The 24,294-nt window shown below is 43.6% G+C and overlaps 1 protein-coding gene across 1 annotated transcript in view; it reads left to right on the plus strand.

The window, feature by feature from the left end:
• The window catches only part of RYBP (RING1 and YY1 binding protein), a 48,447-nt gene extending 43,764 nt beyond the window's left edge, over positions 1-4,683 (plus strand). Inside the window, exon 5 of the mRNA XM_028719383.2 lies at positions 394-4,683. Within this exon, the coding sequence (XP_028575216.2) occupies positions 394-646 (253 nt within the window). The 3' untranslated portion in view covers positions 647-4,683. The remainder of the gene's footprint in view (positions 1-393) is intronic.
• The last annotated feature ends 19,611 nt before the right edge of the window (positions 4,684-24,294 follow it).

The raw sequence follows: 24,294 nt of genomic DNA on the forward strand, positions 1-24,294 counted from the left end.
AACAAATTCCAAGCACAGAATCCTTGTATTCCGGAAGGGACCCTGAGGCTTTCTTGATACCTAGATTGCTCTTGTCATATTTCCGTTCTTTCTGGCTAAGCTCCCAAAATTGATTCCCCAGCTACGTGTGCTCACTGGGGATTGAGCATGCTTTGGCGAAGCCTTTCTGGACTCATCATTTAGAGAGAGCAAAAGGTCAGGTGTTGAGTGGGGGGAGGGGCAGCAGTAGATTCCTTTAATGCATAGCCATTCATCAGTGGGCTGATACCTCTGCTGTCTTTTGACCTGTTCCTTGTAAGTTAGCCGAGAAAAAAACAACACATTTTAACAGAAGGCTCATCTGTTGTCTGTAATTGGTATTCTTTTTTATGATTCTTCTTTATTATTGTTAAGGCCCAGACTGAAAAATGTGGACAGAAGTACCGCCCAGCAGCTGGCAGTCACAGTGGGAAACGTCACAGTAATTATCACAGACTTTAAAGAAAAGACTCGCTCCTCCTCCACATCTTCATCGACAGTGACCTCCAGTGCAGGATCAGAACAGCAGAATCAGAGCAGCTCGGGCTCAGAGAGCACAGACAAGGGCTCGTCCCGCTCCTCCACGCCAAAGGGCGACATGTCCGTAGTCAACGATGAATCCTTCTGAGAATTGCACATGGAATTGTGGGGAACTCGATGAAATCAGGGTATGAAATTCAAATATTCCATCTGTCCACTAGGCTGTAGTCCTGGGAAAGCTGCCAGTGCCACTTTTTCTCTTCCTCTTCCTGTGCTTCAACGTACTTTATGGACATCGTCCCCTTGAACTGATGACACCAGGATCGTTTGAGAAGGCTACCGGCATCCGGCCACCGACGAATTTCGCACCCTGACAATTACTTTTTGACACTTACGTATTCCATTGTTTTATATGATTTTCCTAACAATCATTTATAATTGGATGTGCTCCTGACTCTACTTTTTTATAAATCTGCTGTGCACAGTCGTCCCGTCCCGTCCCCCCTCCCGCCCCCATGAATATTGCAAGCTTTGTTTTGTTTTGTTTTGGGTGAGGGGATATGATGCGGGTGGGAAGGGAGGGCTGCCGGAGGATTTTTATTTATTGTATTCACAAACTACATCCTCTCATTCTTCTCCCCCACCCCCCACCCCAGCATATCCTGTTGAGTTCAGTTCTCCCTATTCTTCCAGTTATACTGTGTACTATCAGTTTTGATATAAATTATATATAAATATAAATATAAATAAATATATATATATAAATAAAATATATATATAGGGTTATTTGAAACCAATACATGGAAACGCTGGTGCTTGAAACACTGTGAAGTGAAACAATTTAAGATCTGGGACGGTGAGTGCCCTTTGGAAAGTGCTTAAACAAAACCGGAACCAGTTTTAGATTAACGAGAGTGTTCCTGGAGGTTCAAATGGAGATAGGACCTGGCTTTCTTCTTGTGCTTTGGCTGAAGAGTACTGGACAAAGATAGATGTCTATTTTCTTATTTTCTGTTCCTTTTTTTAATCCAAAAGGTGCTCCAGGTAACTTGCATTCCCAGTAGGATATCTACAAAACAATAAAATTCCAGCCTTTTCCTACAGTAGTGTACAAATTTTAAAAACTGCAGTCTACACTGTTTTCAGAATACCTAGTATTAATGTACATGATGGCTGCACATTAACGTTGCCTAGTTCTCGCATAACTGATCTCACTTTAACTGTTTCACAACTTTTTATCTAGCCATTTTCCAGCTCTGTATCGGTTATGGGGGGGTAACATTGAATATCTACGGGGCAGGGGATATCTGCTAGCATTTGTGATTTAAGGCAGCCAACAGCCTAATATTGAGGGTGCCACCCTTGCCCCTGCTATCATAACTAGGCCACTAGGCCACACAGCTTATTCTCAATGCAAATATTTTATGTCTGACTCTGCTCTTTCATTTCTAATTAATTCATTGTGTATCCTGAGAGATCTCTTTTTTAAAAACAACAACAGTCCGTCATCGAATGATGATGTCTTTGGGTTTACTGGTGTTTAGACATGTCTAGATAAAATAAACTGCTATGGGGGCTAAAGTTGAGAAGAACTTGCATACCGGCAAGCTAGGAGCAGAATGGCCGAATAGCTTCTTATTCTTTTCTAGAAAGGTTTTTCTGAGTGTATGCTGCTTTCCAGTTTGAAGTTGTGTTGCAGTTTTTTCCTAGCTCACATGTTACCCTACTTAAAACACTAGAATGAAGTGATGGAACACTGTTTTAGAAAATTCATGGTGTGTGTGCTTTTTTAGGCGACCCAGAGTGCTTCGCTGTAATTTCAGTAGCCCCTTTCCCAATTACCAAAATGGATACCTGGTGGGCCACTTGGCAGAACTCGGTGCTAGAAAAATTACTGTACTAATTTCTTGCTTGAAATAAATTATTTCTGTTGTATAGAGTTGCATTTTTATCAGATTAGTTTTAAGTAGCAACAAAACAAGCTCCTCTCATATCAATCTTAAATTTTAACCTATGCTTAACTGAATAAAAGCCGCTCTGCTCAAAGAGGTAAGATTAGCAGAGCAGTGCCTTGGCAGCTGCAGTTCAATTCTGAACATGGTGGGTTTCTCACTGTTCATATATCGAATTATTCTTTCTTGAACTCTTATTCTTAAAAGTATTTATTAAAAAGAAAAAAAGAAACAAGAACCAAAGGAAAACCAGATGATTCTCGTAAGCTCTGAAATACAATAGGTGTAGTTTTTAATAGTCCACATCAATCCACATTTTTTAGCATTGGTATGATATTGTAAAGACATTCCTTTTCCAAGTTTTCCTATTCCTTTAAAGGATCTCAGGGAGGTAAATTGGTCAGCCATAATTTATTTTTGGAGAGAGAAAAATAATAATTTTTAAAGAGATGTTTTGAACTTAAGTCCCAGATGTGTGTATTTTGCACAGCTTTTTTTAAATGAATGAACCAGAAAGAATTAGGCCTGTATGCATTTGGCCCCTTCCCAGCAAAAACCTGATCTATGGGCATGGGCAATAGGAGTGCATCTTCGGTGGCTTCCTAGATTAAGGCCTTTGGAGTAGGAAAAAAACTGTGTGTGTTGAATAAAATTGCTTAATATGGTGAGCACCACCCACCAAGCGCTGCTGCTCCAGTCATTTTAGTGCGGCTTTTTGTGGGCCGTCATTCAAATAGTGCGTAGCAGCAGGGGTTGGCGGGTTCTGCCTGGTGGAATATGCCCTTTAGGTTAGGTAACAAAAGCTTTAACAGTAACAAACTGCTCACTGGCTTACCAATTCAATGAAATCCTCTTTGGGTTTTCTTTAGTTTTCTCCCTTTTTTAAAAAAAATAATAATATGTGCCTCTGGCATGTTAACCTGTTAGAATAAAGTATGCAAATCTGTCTTTGGCACAAGTGGTGTGACTGCTGAAACTGCATTTGGCTGAAATTGTCAGCTAAGCATTCAAACTTCTTTTGGGCCGCATTTTTAGCTGTTGCGTTGCGAACTCTGCAATCGATAACAACAACCCCTCCCTTTTCTTTTAAAGAAAAGCATGTTTAAAAATGGAATTTCCTTCACCTTTCTGCATTTCAGTTAGCCATACAGTAGTTTTGAGAGCATGTTTTTAAAATACTAGTGTAGAAGAAGGGCCAGAAATGCTTCGTAGCAAGTGGCACAGAAAGCAGGCGAGGACAAAGCACAGTGTTAACATTTGCAAGTTTCAATTTTTACACTTTATATACACACACAGACAAACACACACACACACACACACACACACACACACACACACACACACGTGCACACCATACGCACAACAGCTTGCTTGACTTGCTCAGTTTGAAATAGTCATGCAAAGGGAACAATAAGAATAAGAAGAAAACCAATTGGATAGGCAGTTTTAATTGAAAATCTTTTGCTTGTTAAAAATCAGTTAGATTTAAAAATTGGGCAGTAGTTGTACTCATTGAGACACTTCCATCTGCCTTATCAGTACCATTTTCAGTCTACTTTTTTAAAAACGACAACAACCGTAAACGTAAATTATTGAAAATTTATTACTTGCTGACTATAATAACCTTTGCTTGTATGTAACCGGAAAAAAATGGTTTTAAGAGCCAACATTTAGAATATGACAATGGAGCTGAACAGTTTTTAATGCGCAAGCAGTTCTGTTCTTGTGTATGACTTGTAACCTTAATTTACTGTGTAAAGATGGTTACATTATTTCTTTAGCTTTGTTTGTTTGGAGACAAATAGAGAATGCTTGTTTAAGTATGTCAAGACATAATTTTATCTTGTGGATTTTTACGTTAATGTATTATACGAGCTATATTTTTCATTTGCCCAGAAAGACAGCTTGTATAACGCTTTTGAAAGTTTTCTGCTCTGTAAAGTCTTTAGAGCTGACAGTCCTGTTAAGTTTGTTTAATCTTCATGCTAAAAGTGTCAATGGTGGTTTTGTGAACTGGTCAGAAAAATTCACAGGTCTTAAATGTTTTCGGAAAATTTATATTGGACACTGCTCTTTGTCTAGCAAATAAAAGATGTTAATATATTCCTGTTACCGGCATGTGCACGACTGTTATTAGAAGCCACTTTATCATTTTCCTGCTTTAAATAGAAATGTCTATTTATGAATTCTGCTTGTAGTTTTTTCACAAATAAAATAGTAACATTTAATTAAACCTGAATTTCTATTCTTTGGTGTTGAGGAAAGGACTAGTCAGTTTGCTGTTCTAGCATTTTTCTAGACCGTGTTAGATTTTGGTATCGCTTAATTTACTTTGTTTGCAAGGAAAAGTGTATATTTATTGATATTTCAATTAAGCAAATCTGTGTAGACAGCTGATCTTGTTAGATTGGATTGTGTGTCAAGCTTAGTGAAACTATGTTTTAGTGTGAACACATAAGCTTGTGAACTACTAGTATGTAGGTTTCCTGCACTGTACTGAATTAAGCCACAGCTTGGCTTAGTTTGCTGGATGATGGCTGTTATGCCAACCAAGGCTCATGGTTTTGCACTCTCGAGACTTATCACAAGTTGTGATGAAGGATTATTTTTGGTTTTAGGCTCATTCTTAGTCTGGAACGAGCTAAACCATGAGCCCTGGTTCAGTCTATGTGCTAAGCCAAGTGTGGCTTAGTATGATGCAACAGCAAATTGACCCAGGAGAAGAGAAGCAAGATGGTTGTGTTCTCTGTCCTGTGAGCTCACATGTTTGTCCTAAGCCTTGGTTTAGCTTAGCCTGATGTCCAAACCAGGTGACTTTGTTTCCTGTACTTAATCCTTCGAGTGACAGTCTGTACTCAGAATCCCAAAGACCTTGAGACAGTTAGATAGCTGATCATTTGAAACGTTTTAAGGTAGCATCGTGATATGCTGACAGTTTCGTTCTCTGAAATACTGCTTTGTGGCCATGTAGTACATCAATTTTTGTTTTTTGTTTTTGTTTTTTAAATTCTTTGTGCTTTTCTGGCTCTTTCAGTAGTGGAAACAGGTTTAAACAGCAGCAGTAAAAGCTAGCTTTAAACACTTGTGACTGGAAGAGCAAAGCCACATATTGGTTAGGCAATTTTTTCCTGCCCATTAGTACCTATCAAAGGTGGCAATTCAACCTTTCTGTTGAAAGGGAATTGCTATGTCTCCATTATTCAGTAGTAGAGTCGTGTTATCTTTTCAGCAACCAGAGTTTGAGTGTGGGTATAGAGTACTATTATACGACATATCTGCATCTGGCATGCAATAAACTCTCCATGCCATGTGGCAAGTTTATGAAACTGACCAGCAGCACAATCCTATACAAGTGCATCATAGATACACTTTCTGAGCACAATTCAAAGTGTTGGTGCTGACCTTTAAAGCCCTAAACAGCCTCGGTCCAGTATACCTGAAGGAGCGTCTCCACCTCCATCATTCTGCCTGGACACTGAGGTTCGGCGCCAAGGGCCTTCTGGCGGTTCCCTCACTGTGAGAAGTGAAGCTACAAGGAACCAGACAAAGGACCTTCTCGGTAGTGGCGCCCGCCCTGTGGAATGCCCTCCCACCAGATGTCAAAGAGAAAAATAACTACCAAACTTTTAGAAGACATCTAAAGGCAGCCCTGTTTAGGGAAGCTTTTAATGTTTAATAGTTTATTGTATTTTAGTGTTTTGTTGGAAGTCGCCCAGAGTGGCTGGGGGGACCCAGCCAGATGGGCAGGGTATGAATAAATAATAATAATAATAATAATAATAATAATAATAATAATAATAATAATAATAATAATAAATTATTTATTTTATTATAGAATTGTAGAGCTGGAAGAGATTACCAGAGCCATCTAGCCCAACTCCCTGCAGTGCAGCAATCTTTTGCCCAATGTGGGGCTCAGACCCACAGCACTGAGATTAAGGAGTCTCATACTCTACTGACTGAGCTATCCCATTGAGGAACTTACTCCTGTTTAAGAGAAATCACCCATAGTTTGGTCTTTCTATATGGGCTAAGGCAGGCGTAGGCAAACTCGGCACTCCAGATGTTTTGAGACTACAATTCCCATCATCCCTGACCACTGGGCCTGTTAGCTAGGGATGGTGGGAGTTGTAGTCCCAAAACATCTGGAGGGCCGAGTTTGCCTATGCCTGGGCTAAGGTAACCAGTATCAAGTAGTTACATGTAAATTACTGTTGGGTAAAATGGTTGTCTGAATCCAACCTGAACCTGCTTTTTTATATATATAGAGAGAAAAGCCACAGAACCAGGGCTGCTCTCCCAGGCTACATAACCCAGGCAGACTTTAATCATTACGACTGGGTGAAGTTTCTATGAACAGCCTTGTATTAAATGAGCAAGATCTTAGCAATACGTTTTTTCTTGAGATCATACTTTTACTACAGAAATGTTCAGGTTCTCACAAACTTTTGTTGCACACATGATAAAAAGGTAAAGGGACCTCTGACCATTAGGTCCAGTTGTGGCCGACTCTGGGGTAGCGGCACTCATCGCGCTTTATACTCCCACCTAACTTAGTTATATATATTTTTAGCTGGGAAGCAACAGGAGGCAAAGTGACTTCTAGATGAAAGTTATCGCTCCCATTGCAGCAAATGTGAGTTCCTATTTGTGTGTCCCATGGACTGCCTAGAAAGGGATAGGAAAGCTATGGCCCTCCAGATGTTACAATTCCCATCATCCCTCACAGTTCACCTTGCTGACTGGGACTGTTGGGAGTTGGGGTCCAGTCGCATCCGGAGAGCCACAGGTTCCCCACTCCCAGTCTAGCTTAGTGGGAGACTGGTTTCTGTAGAAACTGCAGGCTTTGGAATTGCTCTCCAAGCTAATAGTGAAGAGGGTCACAAGACCAGTTATTCTCTGCGACTTCATACAGTGTGTATGTGCAGTGTTTTGCCTTTCCAACCCTACAGACATATTTTTTGGGTAGGGCACTAAAATAGCCAGTTTTCTAAAATTACTGCCCCATAAATTCTTCTAAATGGAAATATTCTAACTAGTCCTACGATTCCTTCAAAAATGAGCAACTACATTTTGGATGAACTTGGTGATTTTGATTATCTGTTGATATTTACAGGTCTCCTATATGTGCATTAGAATCATAGAATCATAGAGTTGGAATAGACCACAAGGGCCATCGAGTCCAACCCCCTGCCAAGCAGGAAACACCATCAGAGCACTCCTGACATATGGTTGTCAAGCCTCTGCTTAAAGACCTCCAAAGAAGGAGACTCCACCACACTCCTTGGCAGCAAATTCCACTGTCGAACAGCTCTTACTGTCAGGAAGTTCTTCCTAATGTTTAGGTGGAATCTTTTTTCTTGTAGTTTGGATCCATTGCTCCGTGTCCGCTTCTCTGGAGCAGCAGAAAACAACCTTTCTCCCTCCTCTATATGACATCCTTTTATATATTTGAACATGGCTATCATATCACCCCTTAACCTCCTCTTCTCCAAGCTAAACATGCCCAGCTCCCTTAGCCGTTCCTCATAAGGCATCGTTTCCAGGCCTTTGACCATTTTGGTTGCCCTCCTCTGGACACGTTCCAGTTTGTCAGTGTCCTTCTTGAACTGTGGTGCCCAGAACTGGACACAGTACTCCAGGTGAGGTCTGACCAGAGCAGAATACAGTGGCACTATTACTTCCCTTGATCTAGATGCTATACTCCTATTGATGCAGCCCAGAATTGCATTGGCTTTTTTAGCTGCCGCGTCACACTGTTGGCTCATGTCAAGTTTGTGGTCAACCAAGACTCCTAGATCCTTTTTACATGTACTGCTCTCAAGCCAGGTGTCACCCATCTTGTATTTGTGCCTCTCATTTTTTTTTTTTTTTGCCCAAGTGCAATACTTTACATTTCTCCCTGTTAAAGTTCATCTTTTTTTTTTTGGCCCAGTTCTCTAATCTGTCAAGGTCGTTTTGAAGTGTGATCCTGTCCTCTGGGGTGTTAGCCACCCCTCCCAGTTTGGTGTCATCTGCAAATTTGATCAGGATGCCCTTGAGTCCATCATCCAAGTCGTTGATAATGATGTTGAATAAGACCGGGCCCAAGACAGAACCCTGTGGCACCCCACTAGTCACTCTTCTCCAGGATGAAGAGGAACCATTGATGAGCACCCTTTGGGTGCTCATTAAAGTTAGGTATTGATGAGCTGCGACCCACAGAGTCACAATAGATTTTCAATTTAGCGTCTTGCTGTGAACAACTTGCTCGTCTATTCATTCAGAGGATTATAAATGCAGCCCCCAACTGTATTTTGAAGAAACATGCCCATAGATTTCCTGAACATGAAAACACTCCCGAGAGATGCTTAACAAAATGATCCGGTCAGCAAAGCCAGGGAACGGAAAACCCTGATCATTCTGCAAGCTCTGTGCTTGCTTGGCCTTCATTTCCTCCTGCAGGCAGGTGAGTCACAAATATCTGAAGCGTGTAATGTGACAGATTTCACTAAAGTACTATGAAATTCCCTGTGTAATACACATTTGTGTGCCACACAACCGGTAGCATTTAGGAAGTATTAATTGGCTGCAGCTACCGGAGCTGGCTGGGATGTTGAGACAGGAAAGCTGCAAACTAGTGGAATCCCAAGTTTACGCCAGAGAAAGCTAGAAGGCAAAAAAGTGGTTAGTTTTTTATTTGGCTTTGAAAATGCAGTTCATTCTGAAGAAAAGTTCGTGTTACAGAGCTGAAAATGGCCATACCCTTATTGAAGGGTGGAGTTAATTTGAAATGTGTTGTTGCTGTTGCTCCATGTTCTTCACCTTGCCTACTGAGAGAGATGGTTGTGCGGTCAACCATTTTAATTCCTTTAGATGAATGCACTCAATTGGGTCCATGTAAACGTGGCTGAAACACCTTCCCTTCTTTATTTTTACAACTGTCCAATGCCGGGGGTGGGGAAAATATCTTTATTGCGCTGCACGTAACAGTGAAGTTTGTAACCTCTGTTCACTGAGCTGGGGTGATGGCGGAAGGATGTTCACAAACATTTCAATGACTCGGATAAGGAATGTTCGACAACGGCTCCTTCACAGAAGCTAGATTGCCATTTATCTGAGCCCTAGGGACAGAAGTAGCATTGATGGGGAAAGGGAAGTTGTGAAAAGGCCATGGTCTCATGTTCTGCATTGTCGGGGGAGTTACATTGTTCCTTATTTCACAATTGTGTACCTGAACTGCAAGACAAGACAAAATTTTTTTTTAATTTCCTGGCAAGTGCAACTCTTTAAATCAGGGGTCAGCAAATTTTTTTAGCAGCGGGCTGGTCCACTGTCCTTCAGACCTTGTGGCAGGCCAGAGAAGCAGCACCGGGGGGGGGGGGGTTTGGAGCTGGAAGAAGAGGCGAGGGGGGCAAGTAGTCCTCCCCAGCCCCAGCCGCTGCTCTTACCTTCCCAGGGGCTGCCGCTGCTGCTTCTCATGGGTAAGCAGAGCGAGCTTGTCCACTCCGCTCTCTGGCCCATAGGAGCACCAGGGTGGGGACGGGGACAGGAGGAAGAGGCCGAGCGGCAACAGGAGGAAGAGGCTGAGCGGCGACGGCTCTACCAATCAAAGGCCGCACCTGGTTTACCTCAGCGCAGCGCGGGGACGTCTCTGCCAATCAGGTGTGGCGTTTGAGTGGCAGAGCCGCCGTCACTTGGCCTCTTCCTCCTCTCGCCATCGCCAGGAGTCTTGGCTTCGTGGCGGGTTCTGACTTCGTGGCACAGGCCAGATTTAGGGCCCAGGTGGGTCTGATCCGGCCCGGGGGCCGTAGTTTGCCAACTCGTGCTTTAAATGGTGGTGAGAGATTGCCAGAACTGCTTCTCTAGATGGAGTTGGTTATGCTCAATCTGGAGGCATGAAGCTGACATTTTGTGAGCTGCAGCTCTGAAGCAAGGTTGTGAGGCCTAGTTTCTTTTTCACCTGGGCTTTTTCACCACCTACAGCCATAGCGCTGGTGTGCTCATCGTTCCAGTTCTGCATGCTCTGCCAACGGCCTCTTCTGATGTTACCCAGTTGGCATCAGTGCTACTGTAGTGTGATCTCCTCACACGCCACTCATGTAATGTGTGAAGCCTAATGCTAGTACAGGAAAGGCTTCTGACTTGGCTACTCACGCAAGCATAATCCCAGATCCCACTGAGTGAATAATTTGTGGGTTGGTTGGATTCAGAACTTCCTTCAGAAGAGAGAACTTAAGCACTTGTATGCATGAAAAGGTTACACTTCATTATTTGCACTTTCCAGACACATGGGTATTTTTATTTCAGCAAGCTTTTTCGGCTAGATGACAAGGGGTTCACTTTGTATTTTTTTTTGAAACCTACATATCTTCAATTGTGTTGTGCCTTTTTAAAAACTACTTTTAGCTGTCCAAATGGCTTGTTTGTAAATCCCCTTGAGATATAAGTAAAAGGTCTTTCATGACTCAATAGTAACACACATTGTGATCCTGTCCTTGTCTACTGAGAAGCAAGTCCCACTGCGTTTAAGGGGGTTTACTCTTAGGTAAGTGGGCTACGAGAATGTGGCTCAAATCGCCTGTTTTATGAATGCAGCTGGTGGGACATGCCATTAGCCAAGGTCTAAAGAGCTGTTGCACATGCTCACAGCTGGGTGTGTGGATGAGGATGTGTTTGTTTGTTAACAGAGCCTGGAGCTGTGTTTGTACCAGCTCCTTCTTGCAATATTTCTTTCATCAGCTCTTCCTCAGGTGAGGCCCTCACGTAGCACGTAGCAATGCCATATTGAAGCATTGTTGAAACAAACAAAAAGTCACGTGTTTTCAGAGTTCACTGAACAGCTGTTTCTGTTCCTGATCTCTATCAGGAAGAGAGTACAAGGCCTTTGCATTTTAGTAAACTGCATTTGCAAATAGACTTCTGCTCCAGGCAGTGACAATTGCCACATTTTGTATTGGGCTGTCAGCAGTGCTGTCCCCCCCCTAAAAATAGCTTTAAAAGCTCAACAACTTTGACCAAAAAATAGAGAAAAGCTCAACTTTTCCATCTGGATCTTCACTTTGAAATATGGCAACCCTGGTTAAGAAGGGATCATAGGGGCCAACTCCTAGGGGCTGGGATCCTTTTGTGGGGGGCCCTAAAATATTTGAGGGGGCCAGGGCCTCCTAAATTTGATGGGCACTGCCATTCAAATGGTTTCCATATGTCTTGTGGTCGATTATGTGTGATGGCACTTACACGAGCTCCGCCAAATTTTTATCTAATTTGGCATCCCTTGAAGGGATGGTCCCATTTTGTCCTTTCAACACTTTAAATCTGGCAGGACTGAATTATATTAAACTGCCCAAGGTCACATACTGAGCATCATGGCTGCGGAGAGATTTGGACTCATACTCTTCAGTTCCAATACTGATCTACTGTTTATACACAGGGCTAGTCATATTTGTTCATTCCATGCATGTAAAATTCAATGTGCAGCCCTGTACCCAAAAAAATGAATTTGGGTTCCTTGCAGTTATGGAAGATGTGCAGTCCAAATTGTGCAAAACCTCACACACAGGGGGCTCCGAAGAAAGCAGGAGAATAGTGCATATCTTTGCAAGTGTGCACCATTTATTGGGATTGTGGGATCTGTGTTTTTCTTGGCAAAGAGTTCAGGTTTGGAAGGTTTGTTTTGCAGAGTATTATGGCTGCAGCCTTACCATTCCTTTGCTGGCAACCAGCCCAGGGGGTATTGATTGATGTTTCGCCAGTGGGAGATAATGAGAAGGAGGTTGCCCCTTGATAAGTGGGGAATCTCTCTCTCAAGTGTTTGGAATGAGAGACCCTTCAGAGCCTTGAAAGGATAACACTCCTCCAGCTGAGAGGAGGAAGCTAGAGAGAAATGGCAAAGAGGAGTTGTGAGAGGGAGGGAGGGAGGGAGGGAGGGGGATAGCGTGCACTAAGGCTGCACACACACACACACCATGCATTTAGAGCACATGACTTTCCCCCAATAATCCTGTAGCCGACCCCTCACAAAGCTGCAGTTCCCAGCATCCTAACAAACTAATTTCGAGGATTCTTTAGAAGACATGTGCTTTTAATGTATGTTGTATATTCAGCCTCAGGGTTTACGGCTGCAATGAAGTAGAAATTGGGGTGTAGTCCAATAGTATGGCTAGGTTCTTACAAGACTCGGGGCACAGATCCATGACACAATTTTTTTGGGGGGGAGGGAACCCTGCATAAGTTGTAAATTTAGGCAAACTTTCAGAGAGAAAGCTGTCCTGTAAACAATGTATGTTTAAAAAATAGAAGGGATGGGAGATCTGGGGGCCGGTGCAAAAGACCTAGTGCTCAGGTATAGCTTGACGAAGGTGTGCTTTTTTGCTTCCTTTGCTAGGATATTTGTTAACCAAGCACATACTGCACTCAGTATGTGCTACATGCCTCAAGTGTGCCCTCGTCCAAAGGAAATGAAACCTGATAATGCAGGCTTTGAAACTTATCACCGCTTGCAGATCTGGAGCATGGACAAAATGAAGAAAACTGGTCATAGGACAAAGGGCAATAGGACAAGAGGAGAAAGGAGATGTGCCAGAGGGGCTTGAAGAACGAGGAATAACTAGAATACACCCAGATGAGAGAACTCCTCCATCGTGGTAATTTCAGGCTAAGGCTCGGCTGTCATACTGAAGATCTGGTGCCTTTATCACAGTGTGATTCCTCCTGTTATGGTGGGATGGTGGATTAGTGGCCATGAAGGGACTGTTTGCGGCAGCATCTTCATGGCAGGCGTGGTGCATTCTCAGGTCCAAAGTCAGCTGATCTACACATTCAGAATTACAATATACTATTGACCTCCAGCACCTGGACCAATTCAGACTGTGTGAACAGTGTGAAAATTGACTTGTGAATAGAAAACGACCAACCCAGCTGCAAGAAGGCTATAGCAGATAACTTTTATTCTAAATGTACTAGTATTTTACTTGCATGGTAGTTTTAATATTAGGGGTGGAGGACTGACCCTTCAGGGGTGTGATTCCTGTTCTTGGTCTGATACAGTCTGAGCACATTATTATTCCAAAGTCTAAGTCTGGAGCAGATAGGAATTCATAGTTGTGCTGTGTAAAATGCAGATCTCCCCTTTCTTTTACAAATTTGACAAGTGGGTTAGCTTCTTTCAGTGCTTTTTTTTTAAAGCCTCATATCATGGGAGAAGGGGGGTGGGTGTCCACAAAAGCTTTGGCAGGAGGGTACTCCTCCAGCTGAGAGGGGCCACCAAAGAGACAGCCTAGGCCAGGAATGGGCACCTTGTCAGCTTCCCAGATGTTGGTTTACCAGCTGGGGCTGATGGAAGTTGGAGTTCAACAACATGCAGAGGGTCCCTGATCTAGGCCATTGCCTCCACTGTTTGGCTCTGAAGTTGACACCCTGGTGCCTGTGGGTACCATGTTGTCCATAAAGAGTAAAGGTAAAGGGACCCCTGACAATTAAGTCCAGTTGCGAACGACTCTGGGGTTGCGGTGCTCATCTCACTTTACAGGCTGAAGGAGCTGATGTTTGTCTGCGGACAGTTTTTCCGGGTCATGTGGCCAGCATGACTAAGGTACTTCTGGCACAACGGAACACCAACACCAGAGCAGCACATGGAAACACCGTTTACCTTCCTGCCAGAGCAGTACTTATTTATCTACTTGCACTTTGATGTGCTTTCCAACTGCTAGGTGAGCAGGAGCTGGGACCGAGCAACGGGAGCTCACCCCATCGCGGGGATTCGAACCGCCGACCTTCCGATCGGCAAGCCCAAGGTTCAGTGGTTTAGACCACAGCACCACCCGCATCATAAAGGTCTCCAATTGTGCCCCCAGCAGATGCTTCAGGCTCTGGGTTTTCATTTATAAAAAGTAAGTCTCTAGCCCTCCTAGAAAGAAAGTTATGCGTTGGAGTCAAAACGTCTCTAAATGTCCAGACTGGTGCTGCTCAGTCTTTTCACAGGAAGAATTAATAACTTACAGCTCAAACCTCTATTGAGTTCTCTTTTTTTAACAAGGCTTTCAAAGTACGTTACGAAGCAAAATATGCAGGTCTCTTTCTAAAAGATTTCTTTGCAATGAGCCAGCCTAGCTGCTCCCACCATTCAGTGTTTTCAACCAATAAGTGAAGTGAGAGCTGTGATTGATAAGTGATAGCAATAAGAACCCCTGGTGTATATATAACTTTGGCGAACACAATAATATTGATGGCGCTCACTGCAAAAAGACATGTTCTGATGCCTCATTCATTATTTGCTGCTGGATTCCATTCATTCCATGGAAAACCCACATGTTACTATGAATTTGCAAGCAAGAAGCAGAGCTGGAATCTAAAATGTGCTTTGTGTGAAACAAGGATAGGCTTTAGAAAGAACTGCTGTGCTGTGCTTGCCAATCCAAAGGGAGGGTTTCATAGTCATAGAGATGTCAAGTGTGATGGGTGCCTGACATGCATGCTGTGACAATAATGTAATTTGCAGACATTGGAGTACAATAGCAAGGAAAGTGGGGAATTACTGATGTGAAATGTTCGTGATAGCAAATGATCCTGAAATTGTGGCATTTGGGGAAAGAAAAAGATAGGCAGGCAAGACACAGATGGCAAGATTACGATCGGCAAAGCATGCTCTTTTCTGGATGCTTAAAAAAACCATTTCTATCTTTCTATGGCTGTATGCAAAGCATCAATCTTGGTTTTATTATAACTGAGTGTGGGTGGGATCGTTACAGCATGGAAGTGAACCACAGTGGTGCCACATTGACCGACTGGTAGTAGAGAAAACCCTGGGCACCTAGGCTTGTTTCTTTCCTACCTAGAACAAGATATTAACATGTTTAACCAAAAAATCACAATCCACAAATGTAGGTCTTTTAAATATGGAAGCAGGATCAGAAACAGTTCTAACAGCACAGGTTTTCTTTCCCCACAGGTTTGCCTGTTAACCCACAAACTTCCACACTCATTAAGTGACTGTTAAAACACAAATACCAAATAGCAGTAATTACTATATCATTTGGAAGATCTGGGTTCTATTTTCATCAGCTGTTGCTCTGAACTATTTTTCGCCGTTCCAAAAAAAGATCCAAACACCCCACATTGATACCTCTGATATTAAACAAAAAGGAAAAAGGAGTTCGGGGTCCTTAAATTGTTGCATTTCTTGTGTCCGAAAATAAAATGAAAATTCTTCACGTACTAGAATGTGCATCCAGTTCAGTATGCTTCTCTTCTGGATTTTGGCTGTCATGGGAAAACGTCCAGACATTCTTATGAGGAAAAAAGATCTGGTTCAGCCTCAGCAGGAAACGGGAGCTCCAGGACCTGTTGAAGTATATTATAATGGTGAGTGTTGTCAGTAGCCTACAGCACTACAGAGCACTATCAGCTTCTCTGTGATAATGTGTTTTGTGTGCATTGCTTTGCCAAAGGGGGGGGGGCTGGAGTGAGCCTATCTTTTATGTTCAGGCCACAGAAGAAAACAGGAAATCATCTTAACCAGCAAAAGTGAGTTCTCTTGTGCTGGAGGGCTTTTTCGATGGCGCATTTAGCACTCCTCTGGTGCTAGATAAGCATTAAGCAATAGGGGGATTCTTCACTTCTGTTATGCATGGGAGGTTTCAAAGCCCCACTCTAACTGACACATGCTGTTGTGTGAAGAACATGCTTCCAATACCCCCTCCTTAGAAACCATCCTTTAATGAGTCAGTTTTCTTGAAATGTATTGCATTTTCCATCTTTGGGACAAGGTTGAGTGGAGGGACAGAGCTGTTCTCTTGAGTTGAGCAAACTGCAAACTGTGATCTGTCTCCTAAATATTAAGAGTTAGACTGCTTTATTATTTTTGCATGGTTGATGCTGGCCTTTAACGTTATTTTTAAGGAAATGGTTGCTTTAAATGGGTTTATTGTGTATGTCTCAAAGCAACAGACAAGGTCGCAGGAACCAAAAACAACAACTCATAATAAAATGAGTATAAATGGTGACTTATGAATAGGTGGACAAGACGACATGCAAATTGGATGGATATCTATCATCTATTTATCTACATACACATGAATAATAGCCATTGTTGTGTGACAATTAAAACAATTTCTCAAAATTTCTCAGTTTTTTCCCACTCCTGTACCAGCAGCATGTTTGGCACCAGCTTGGTTGCAGGAGTTGCCAGAAGGAGGCATTCAAGGCACCAGCCAACAGTCTTAGGGACTCCACTGCGGATTTGTGCAGGCTTTTCTTCTTGAAGATATCATGGAATGCTGAGAAGGTTTAGGATCAGAGTTTTCCATTTTCCCCTCACCTCCCTCTACAGCACATGCAAAAACCGCCTTCTTGATCATTGGACCCACTATCGGTCTTATCTGATCAATCCACTGGAGCTTATCTTCACTAAGGGTTTGAGACCCATCAGCTACCCTCACCTGGTTTAGCCAGCCAGTCAAAGCCATTCCCAGGGTGTGGCTGCCGTTGCATGCTGACAGCTTCTAGGAACCACCCAGCTGAGTGCAGGGTGATGACCAATGGTTGGTCATCATTGGCTCCCAGTACAGTGGTACCTCGGGTTACATACGCTTCAGGTTACAGACTCTGCTAACCCAGAAATAGTGCTTCAGGTTAAGAACTTTGCTTCAGGATTGTTGGTATTAAAGGGTTAAAAGGCTCTAATCAAGACGCTCTAATCACTGAGCAGCTGAAAGTCGTTAAGCTTCCAGGAATGTGAGTTTGTATAAATAGTCAGCTCACTCCTGTGTTTGTCCCTTCCTCCCCTCCTTTCTTTTGGGCGTGTTTGCTGATATGTGTGGTTTGTCACCAGGGTTTTTTTGTTTTTGTGTAAATAAACCTTTTATTTGAGTTTCAAACCGCTTGCTCCAAGATTCCTTTATTGAAGGGATGCTGACTCTCCAGCCCTTCTTGGGCCGCTGCGCGAAATGCTCTGCTGTAATGGGACATTGTGGCGGCAGAAGCGCACTGGACATTGCGCTTAGCATTAAACTAATTAAAGTTTAATGGGACAGGTTATGGATGTTTGTACGTCAAGAAGGAGATAAGGAGTGCAGTTCAGAGTGATTTATGAAAGGACTGGAGCGAAGACAGAAGCGGTTGCCGACAATGAAAGCCTTCAAAGCAGCTTGAGTCCTGCAACGTGCCTAGAAAAAAGTTTTAAACAGGCACTGCGCAGTTTGTACTCGCTGGAAGACGTCTTATTCCTCAAGGAGCCACCTCAGCAGCTGGGAGACGGTCTACAGGTGTGTGAGTATCGTTCCTAAGCCCCAGGGAGGATGGCAGAGTCCCAGGAAAGTTTTACTGTCCCATTTACGCGACTCAATGGGAAAAATTGGCAAGATTGGAAGGCTAGAGTAAGGGTTTGGTTGCAAGCAAAAGAGTTGTGGAGTTGTACTGAAGCACCGCCTTTACAGGCAGCTGCAGACGCGTCTGCAGAAGACAAAGCAGCAGCGGCAGCTTCACAGAAACGCGACAGGAAAGCCCAAGGTCTACTAGTTTTGGCAGTGGGACCAGAGCAAATGCCTTATGTTTCTGAGTTAAAGAACACGCATGAGGTCTGGACGGTTCTGCAGCGGCTAAATTCCAGAAACACTGCAGGGGCCAAGATCCATGCTACAAGATGTTTGTTTGATTTACGTCTCCAACCGGGAGCGTGTGTGAAAGAACATATTGCCAAAATGGTGTCTGCCTTTAATCAACTAAGACAGCTGGGCATTCCTTTCTCTATGGAGCAGCAGTCATACGTATTGTTGTCTTCTCTTGATAAAAGCTATGAGACTCTAGCTTTAACTTTGGAAGCTATGCCTTCAACTGAATTAACCCTTGAATACATTTCTTCTCGACTTGCAGATGAACAGGATAAAAGGCAAAGAGAGAGAGGTTTGTCTTCAAAGGGGAGTTATGCTGTGCCTAAGAGTGGGGATGCTGAGTTTGAGAACACAGTAAATGCTTTTGCAGCTAGACACTGTTTTCGCTGTGGTTCCTCTTCCCATTTAATCAGGAATTGTACATGTGAACCTGGTCAAGACAGCACCAAGGCCATTACCCCTAGTTACCAGACAAGGAGTTCCAGGGGACGTCGAAGAAGAGGAGGAGGTCGTGGCTACTCCCACAGCACACAGCACATGGCTTCAGCAATGGCGTTGATGCAAGGGCGTGGCCAAGGCAGCAATCTACGCTGGTTGATCGACAGTGGTGCATCTCACCACCTGGTGGCGCCATCTAGTGTCCGTTTGCAGAATTGCAGACATTTGCAAACCCCTAAAGTTGTGACAATGGCAGATTCAACTAAACGTTCCTTAGAGAACGTAGGCACAGTGTTCCTGAATTGTTTGCAAACAGAAATTGATGCCTACGTGCTAAAGGGAATGAAGGGGTGTATTTTGTCTGTGTCAGAACTTGATAGAAATGGGTTTAAAACTGTGTTTGAAAATGGGGTTTGCACTATTTCAAAGAATAACGTATCTCTTTTGCAGGTGGAATGCAGAAATGGGTTATATTATTTTGAGACAAGTCCAGATGAAGTTGAACAGGTTCATGCTGGTTGTGTGAACTCGCCTACCCATAATTCTTGTGTTCATTTATGGCACCGCCGTTTGGGACATATTAATTTTCAGTATGTTAAAAGGCAACCTGAATTATCAGAAGGGTGCAAATTGAACAAATGTACTAAGTATTTGGATTGTACTGCATGCAAAAGTGCGAAGGTTCATAGATGCAGCTATCCCAGTTCAAATAGGAAGTCTGACAAAGTATTCCAACTTGTGCATATGGACCTATGTGGCCCAATGCCTGTTGCTAGCATGGGAGGTTCGAAGTATGCACTGTGTCTCTCGGATGACAAAACAAAGGTTACATGGTTTTTTCCTCTCAAAACAAAAGCAGATACTGCAGAAACAGTTAAAAATTGGGTTCATGCAGTAGAACTTGAATTCGGTACTAGAGTACTTGCTTTTCAGACAGACAGAGGGTCAGAATTTACCGGGTCTGTGTTGCAGAATTTCTTTAAGAAAAAGGGAATTAAGCATCGTCTGTCTACACCTTATTCCCCCCAAGAAGGAGGTGTGGCCGAACGTAAAAACAGGGTTCTGCAAGAGTTGGCAAACTCCATGTTGTTTGATGCTAAACTCCCTCAAAGTTACTGGGCGGAAGCCTGGCAGGCGGCTACTCATGTTCTGAACCGAGTATATAATTCGGTAATTGATACTACGCCATATTTTGCATTATATGGGAAGAAGCCCAAAGTTAATTACTTTCGGGTGTTTGGATCTCAAGCCTATGTACTTATCCCAAAAGCGTTAAGGAAAAAGGGAGGTCCAAGGGCTAGGAAACTCATCTTTTGCGGGTACGAACCACATGCCAAATCTTGGAGGTTCGTGAACCCAGATGGGGATACTACAAGAGTGGTCCTCAGTAGGAGCGCTGAATTTTGTGAGCAATCCGGATGGACTCACTTACATGCTAACCCTGACATTTTGAGAGACGATTTAGGCCTTTATGCTGAGAATGAAAGTCCAGAGGGTGGTGAGCCAGAAGGGGACGGTGCACATGGTTCAGATGCAGATTCTGACCAGGCACAAGGTTCTTCTCCTAAGGTAGAAAAGCCAGAATCTAGGAGTGTTCCAACATCGCCAGTCAGTAGGCCTAGCAGACAGCAAAAGCGAAGCAGGTCGCCTGCAACACCAAGCCCAAGGGAGGTATCTAAACGGAGGTCTTTATCCCTAGAGGCACGTCCAGACATAAAGTCTGAGACAGATTCTGACAGCCAACGGTCAGAGGGGGCACAAGAGGAGCAATTGCGCAGGTCAAAACGCGCCACGAAGGGCAAGCCGCCAGAGCGGTTTAAGGTGACAAGTGTATACGTAAATATGGCACAGTGTGAGCCAGATAGCTATATGGAAGTACAACAGCTTCCAAGCTCAGAAGCCGTAAAGTGGCAGGAAGCAATGGAAAAAGAGATGGCTTCAATGAAGTCTCTCGGTGTGTTTACAAGTACAGAGCTTCCAAAAGGGCAACAAGCTGTAGGTTGTCGATGGGTATATCGTTTAAAGCCCACAACTAATGAGGAGTTGCAATATAAAGCCCGACTAGTTGCAAAAGGGTTTTCGCAGCGCAAAGGAGTTCACTATTCTCAAATTTATGCCCCTACTTCAAGATCGGAGTCATTAAGAATGCTTTTAGCCTCTTCAGCTAAGAAGGGAAATAAGCTGTTTCATTTTGATGTCAATGTGGCTTATTTAAATGCAGACTTACAGGAGGAAGTCTATATGACACCACCACCAGGTTTTGAAGGAGACAAGCCAAACCAGGTCTGGCGCCTACACAAATCCATTTATGGGTTGAAACAGTCCGCCCGTAATTGGAATTCCTGCTTAAACGATGCTCTAGAGAGCATGGGGTTCAGAAAGAGCGCAGCAGATGCGTGTCTTTATCTAAAAGGCTCGGGATGTGAACAAGAAGCAGTCTTGATATTTGTTGACGATTTATTATACAGTGGAAAGGACGATAAACTTGCACAACAATTTGCCACAAAGCTTGGAGAAAGGTTTCAGATAAAATCACTAGGCAATGTATCTGTTTATTTAGGAGTTAAAATTCAGCAAGATGAAAATGGTAACTATTGGCTCAGCCAAGAAGCTAAAATCCAGCAGTTGCTGGAAAGGTTTAAAATGGACAACTGTGCTGGTGTTAAAACCCCAATGGAGTTAAGTTACATAAAGGATGCTCAAGCTGAGCAACAGGCAGAGTTCTGTAATCCCGGGGTTTACCAGTCAGCGATAGGCAGTCTACTCCACATTGCACAGTGGACTCGGCCCGATATAACATATGCTGTCAACATGCTGTGTAGACAAGCTGAAAAACCATCAACGCATGCTTGGCAAGGAGTAAAAAGAGTTTTAAGGTATCTCCAAACTACCAAAAGGTTTCGCTTAAAACTATCAGCAGAGGGCAGCACACAACTTGAATGTTGGGCCGACAGCAGTTGGGCAGATGCTGGACCAGATAGAAAATCAGTGTCAGGAATGGCGATAAAATTTGGAAATGCACTAATTGGTTGGAGATCAAGAAAACAATCACTTATAGCTTTAAGTTCAACTGAATCTGAGTTCAATGCATTATCAGATGTATGTAGAGAACTGGAATCTTATAAGCAACTGGTACAAGAATTGTTTGGAGAATGTTCCCTACCTATCAGAGTGTGGGAAGACAATCAACCTTGTATTAAACTAGCTAAATCAGGTCAATTCAAGACACACACAAAACACTTGGATATCCGTTATCAAAATGTATGCCAAAGTGTAAAACAAGGTTTAATTGAACTAAAGTATTGTCCAAGCCAAGAAAATCTCGCAGACGGTTTTACAAAAGCTTTGAGTCCGCAATCTCATAAATGTTTCTGTTCAGGTTTAAATTTGAATTAAGGTTGGTACAGCTCAGTGTTACGAGCGAGAGGGGGTGTTGGTATTAAAGGGTTAAAAGGCTCTAATCAAGACGCTCTAATCACTGAGCAGCTGAAAGTCGTTAAGCTTCCAGGAATGTGAGTTTGTATAAATAGTCAGCTCACTCCTGTGTTTGTCCCTTCCTCCCCTCCTTTCTTTTGGGCGTGTTTGCTGATATGTGTGGTTTGTCACCAGGGTTTTTTTGTTTTTGTGTAAATAAACCTTTTATTTGAGTTTCAAACCGCTTGCTCCAAGATTCCTTTATTGAAGGGATGCTGACTCTCCAGCCCTTCTTGGGCCGCTGCGCGAAATGCTCTGCTGTAATGGGACATTGTGGCGGCAGAAGCGCACTGGACATTGCGCTTAGCATTAAACTAATTAAAGTTTAATGGGACAAGGATGAGAACAGAAATCATGTTCCGGCGGCGCGGCGGCAGCAGGAGGCCCCATTAGCTAAAGTGGTGCTTCAGGTTAAGAACAGTTTCAGGTTAAGTACGGACCTCGGGATCAAATTAAGTACTTAACCCGAGGTACCATTGTATGTTTCCAAGCACAATTCAAACTGTTTGTGCTGACCTTTAAAGCTCTAAACGGCCTCGGTCCAGTATACCTGAAGGAGCGTCTCCGTCCCCATCATTCAACCCGGACACTGAGGTCCAGTGCTGAGGGCCTTCTGGCGGTTCCCTCACTGCAAGAAGAGAAGTTACAGGGAACCAGGCAGAGGGCCTTCTTGGTAGTGGTGCCTGCACTGTGGAACGCCCTCCCACCAGATGTCAAGAAAATCTGACATTTAGAAGACATCTGAAGGCAGCCCTATTTAGGAAAGTTTTTAATGACTGATGTTTTAATGTATTTTTAAGATTCTGTTGGAAGCTGCCCAGAGTGGCTGGGGAAACCCAGCCAGATGTGTGGGGTATAAATAATTTATTATTATTATTATTATTATTATTATTATTATTATTATTATTATTTAGAAATCAATGTGGGACTGGACTTTGCTGCTGCCTGCAAACTTATCTTTCCAAGCATTGATGCTACTTGCTTTGGTAGACATTTGTAGCACCATGACAGGAATAAAATCCCAGCTGCCTCTTGCATATGTCAGCAGATGTCCACAACAGTCATCCTGCACAGCTGTCGATCAGCCTGGGGCTGCCTTATTCTTACAAGGGATCATAGTTTCTAAGAATGCCACTGCATTTTGGTCGTCTTGCTCCAGCAAACTAAAGGTGTGATCCTTTACACCACAGGTGGCAAAATGCAATGTAGGGATGGATCCACTCCCTAACACAATTTTTTTTCTCTGGCTTCCTGAAGTTTGGGAAGTTGTGATAAAAGTGGGAGGGTGGGAAAGCAAACACGATGCTGGGATGAGTGCCCCATCCTTGGTAATTAGACAAATGGTCTGATGAGTGGGGAAAGAGGTCATAAGTCCTTGCCTCAGCTGATCTACATGGATCAGATGAAGAGGTGTGTGCGGTGTGTGTGTGTGTGTGTGTGAGAGAGAGAGAGAGAGAGAGAGAGAGAGTGTGTGTAAAGGGACCCCTGACCGTTAGGTCCACTCGCGGATGACTCCGGGGTTGCAGCACTCATCTCGCTTTACAGGCCAATGGAGCCGGCATTTGCCCGCCGACAGTTTTTCTGGGTCATGTGGCCAGCATGACTAAGCCACTTCTGGCGAACCAGAGCAGCGCACGGAAATGCCATTTACCTTTCTGCCAGAGCAGCATCTATTTATCTACTTGCACTTTGATGTGCTTTCAAACTTCTAGGTTGGCAGGAGCTGGGACCGAGCAACGGGAGCTCACCCCGTCACGGGGATTCGAACCGCCGACCTTCCGATCGGCAAGCCCTAGGCTCTGTGGTTTAGACCACAGCGCCACACACACACACACACACACACAGAGAGAGAGAGAGAGAGAGAGAGAGAGAGAGAGAGAGAGATGCTTATACCAACCACTGGCATGCTTCACTGGGAGGATTGGTGAAGGAGTGACTGCATCCCTTGGGTCAAAAAAAGTGAGTCATCCCTGCTATACACACTTTACCTGGGCAATAAGTCCTGTGGAGCTTAATAGGACTTCTCTGAGTTGACCTGTGTAGGCTCATGCTGAGTATCAGCTGCTTCTCAGGAAGATGCAAGAGCAGCTTTCTGTCCATCCTCAAGTTGACAAAATGTCGCAAGCAGCAAGGGGCAGCTCCCTCCCTCGCATAGCTAAACGACAGTCCATTAAGATTAATGGTGTGACTCAGACTGAGCACCAATAAACTGGAAGAGAAAGGAAAGCCGATTCCTTAGTGAAATGGAATTCAATTCTGTGTGGATCGGTTTTCAAGTAATATGCCTCTGAGAATGTTACAAAGCAAATGAGAGACTGTCAGAGTGACGCTAGTGTGGGGGGTCA

Source organism: Podarcis muralis, chromosome 2 (assembly GCF_964188315.1).
Source record: "Podarcis muralis chromosome 2, rPodMur119.hap1.1, whole genome shotgun sequence".
NCBI lineage: Eukaryota > Metazoa > Chordata > Lepidosauria > Squamata > Lacertidae > Podarcis > Podarcis muralis.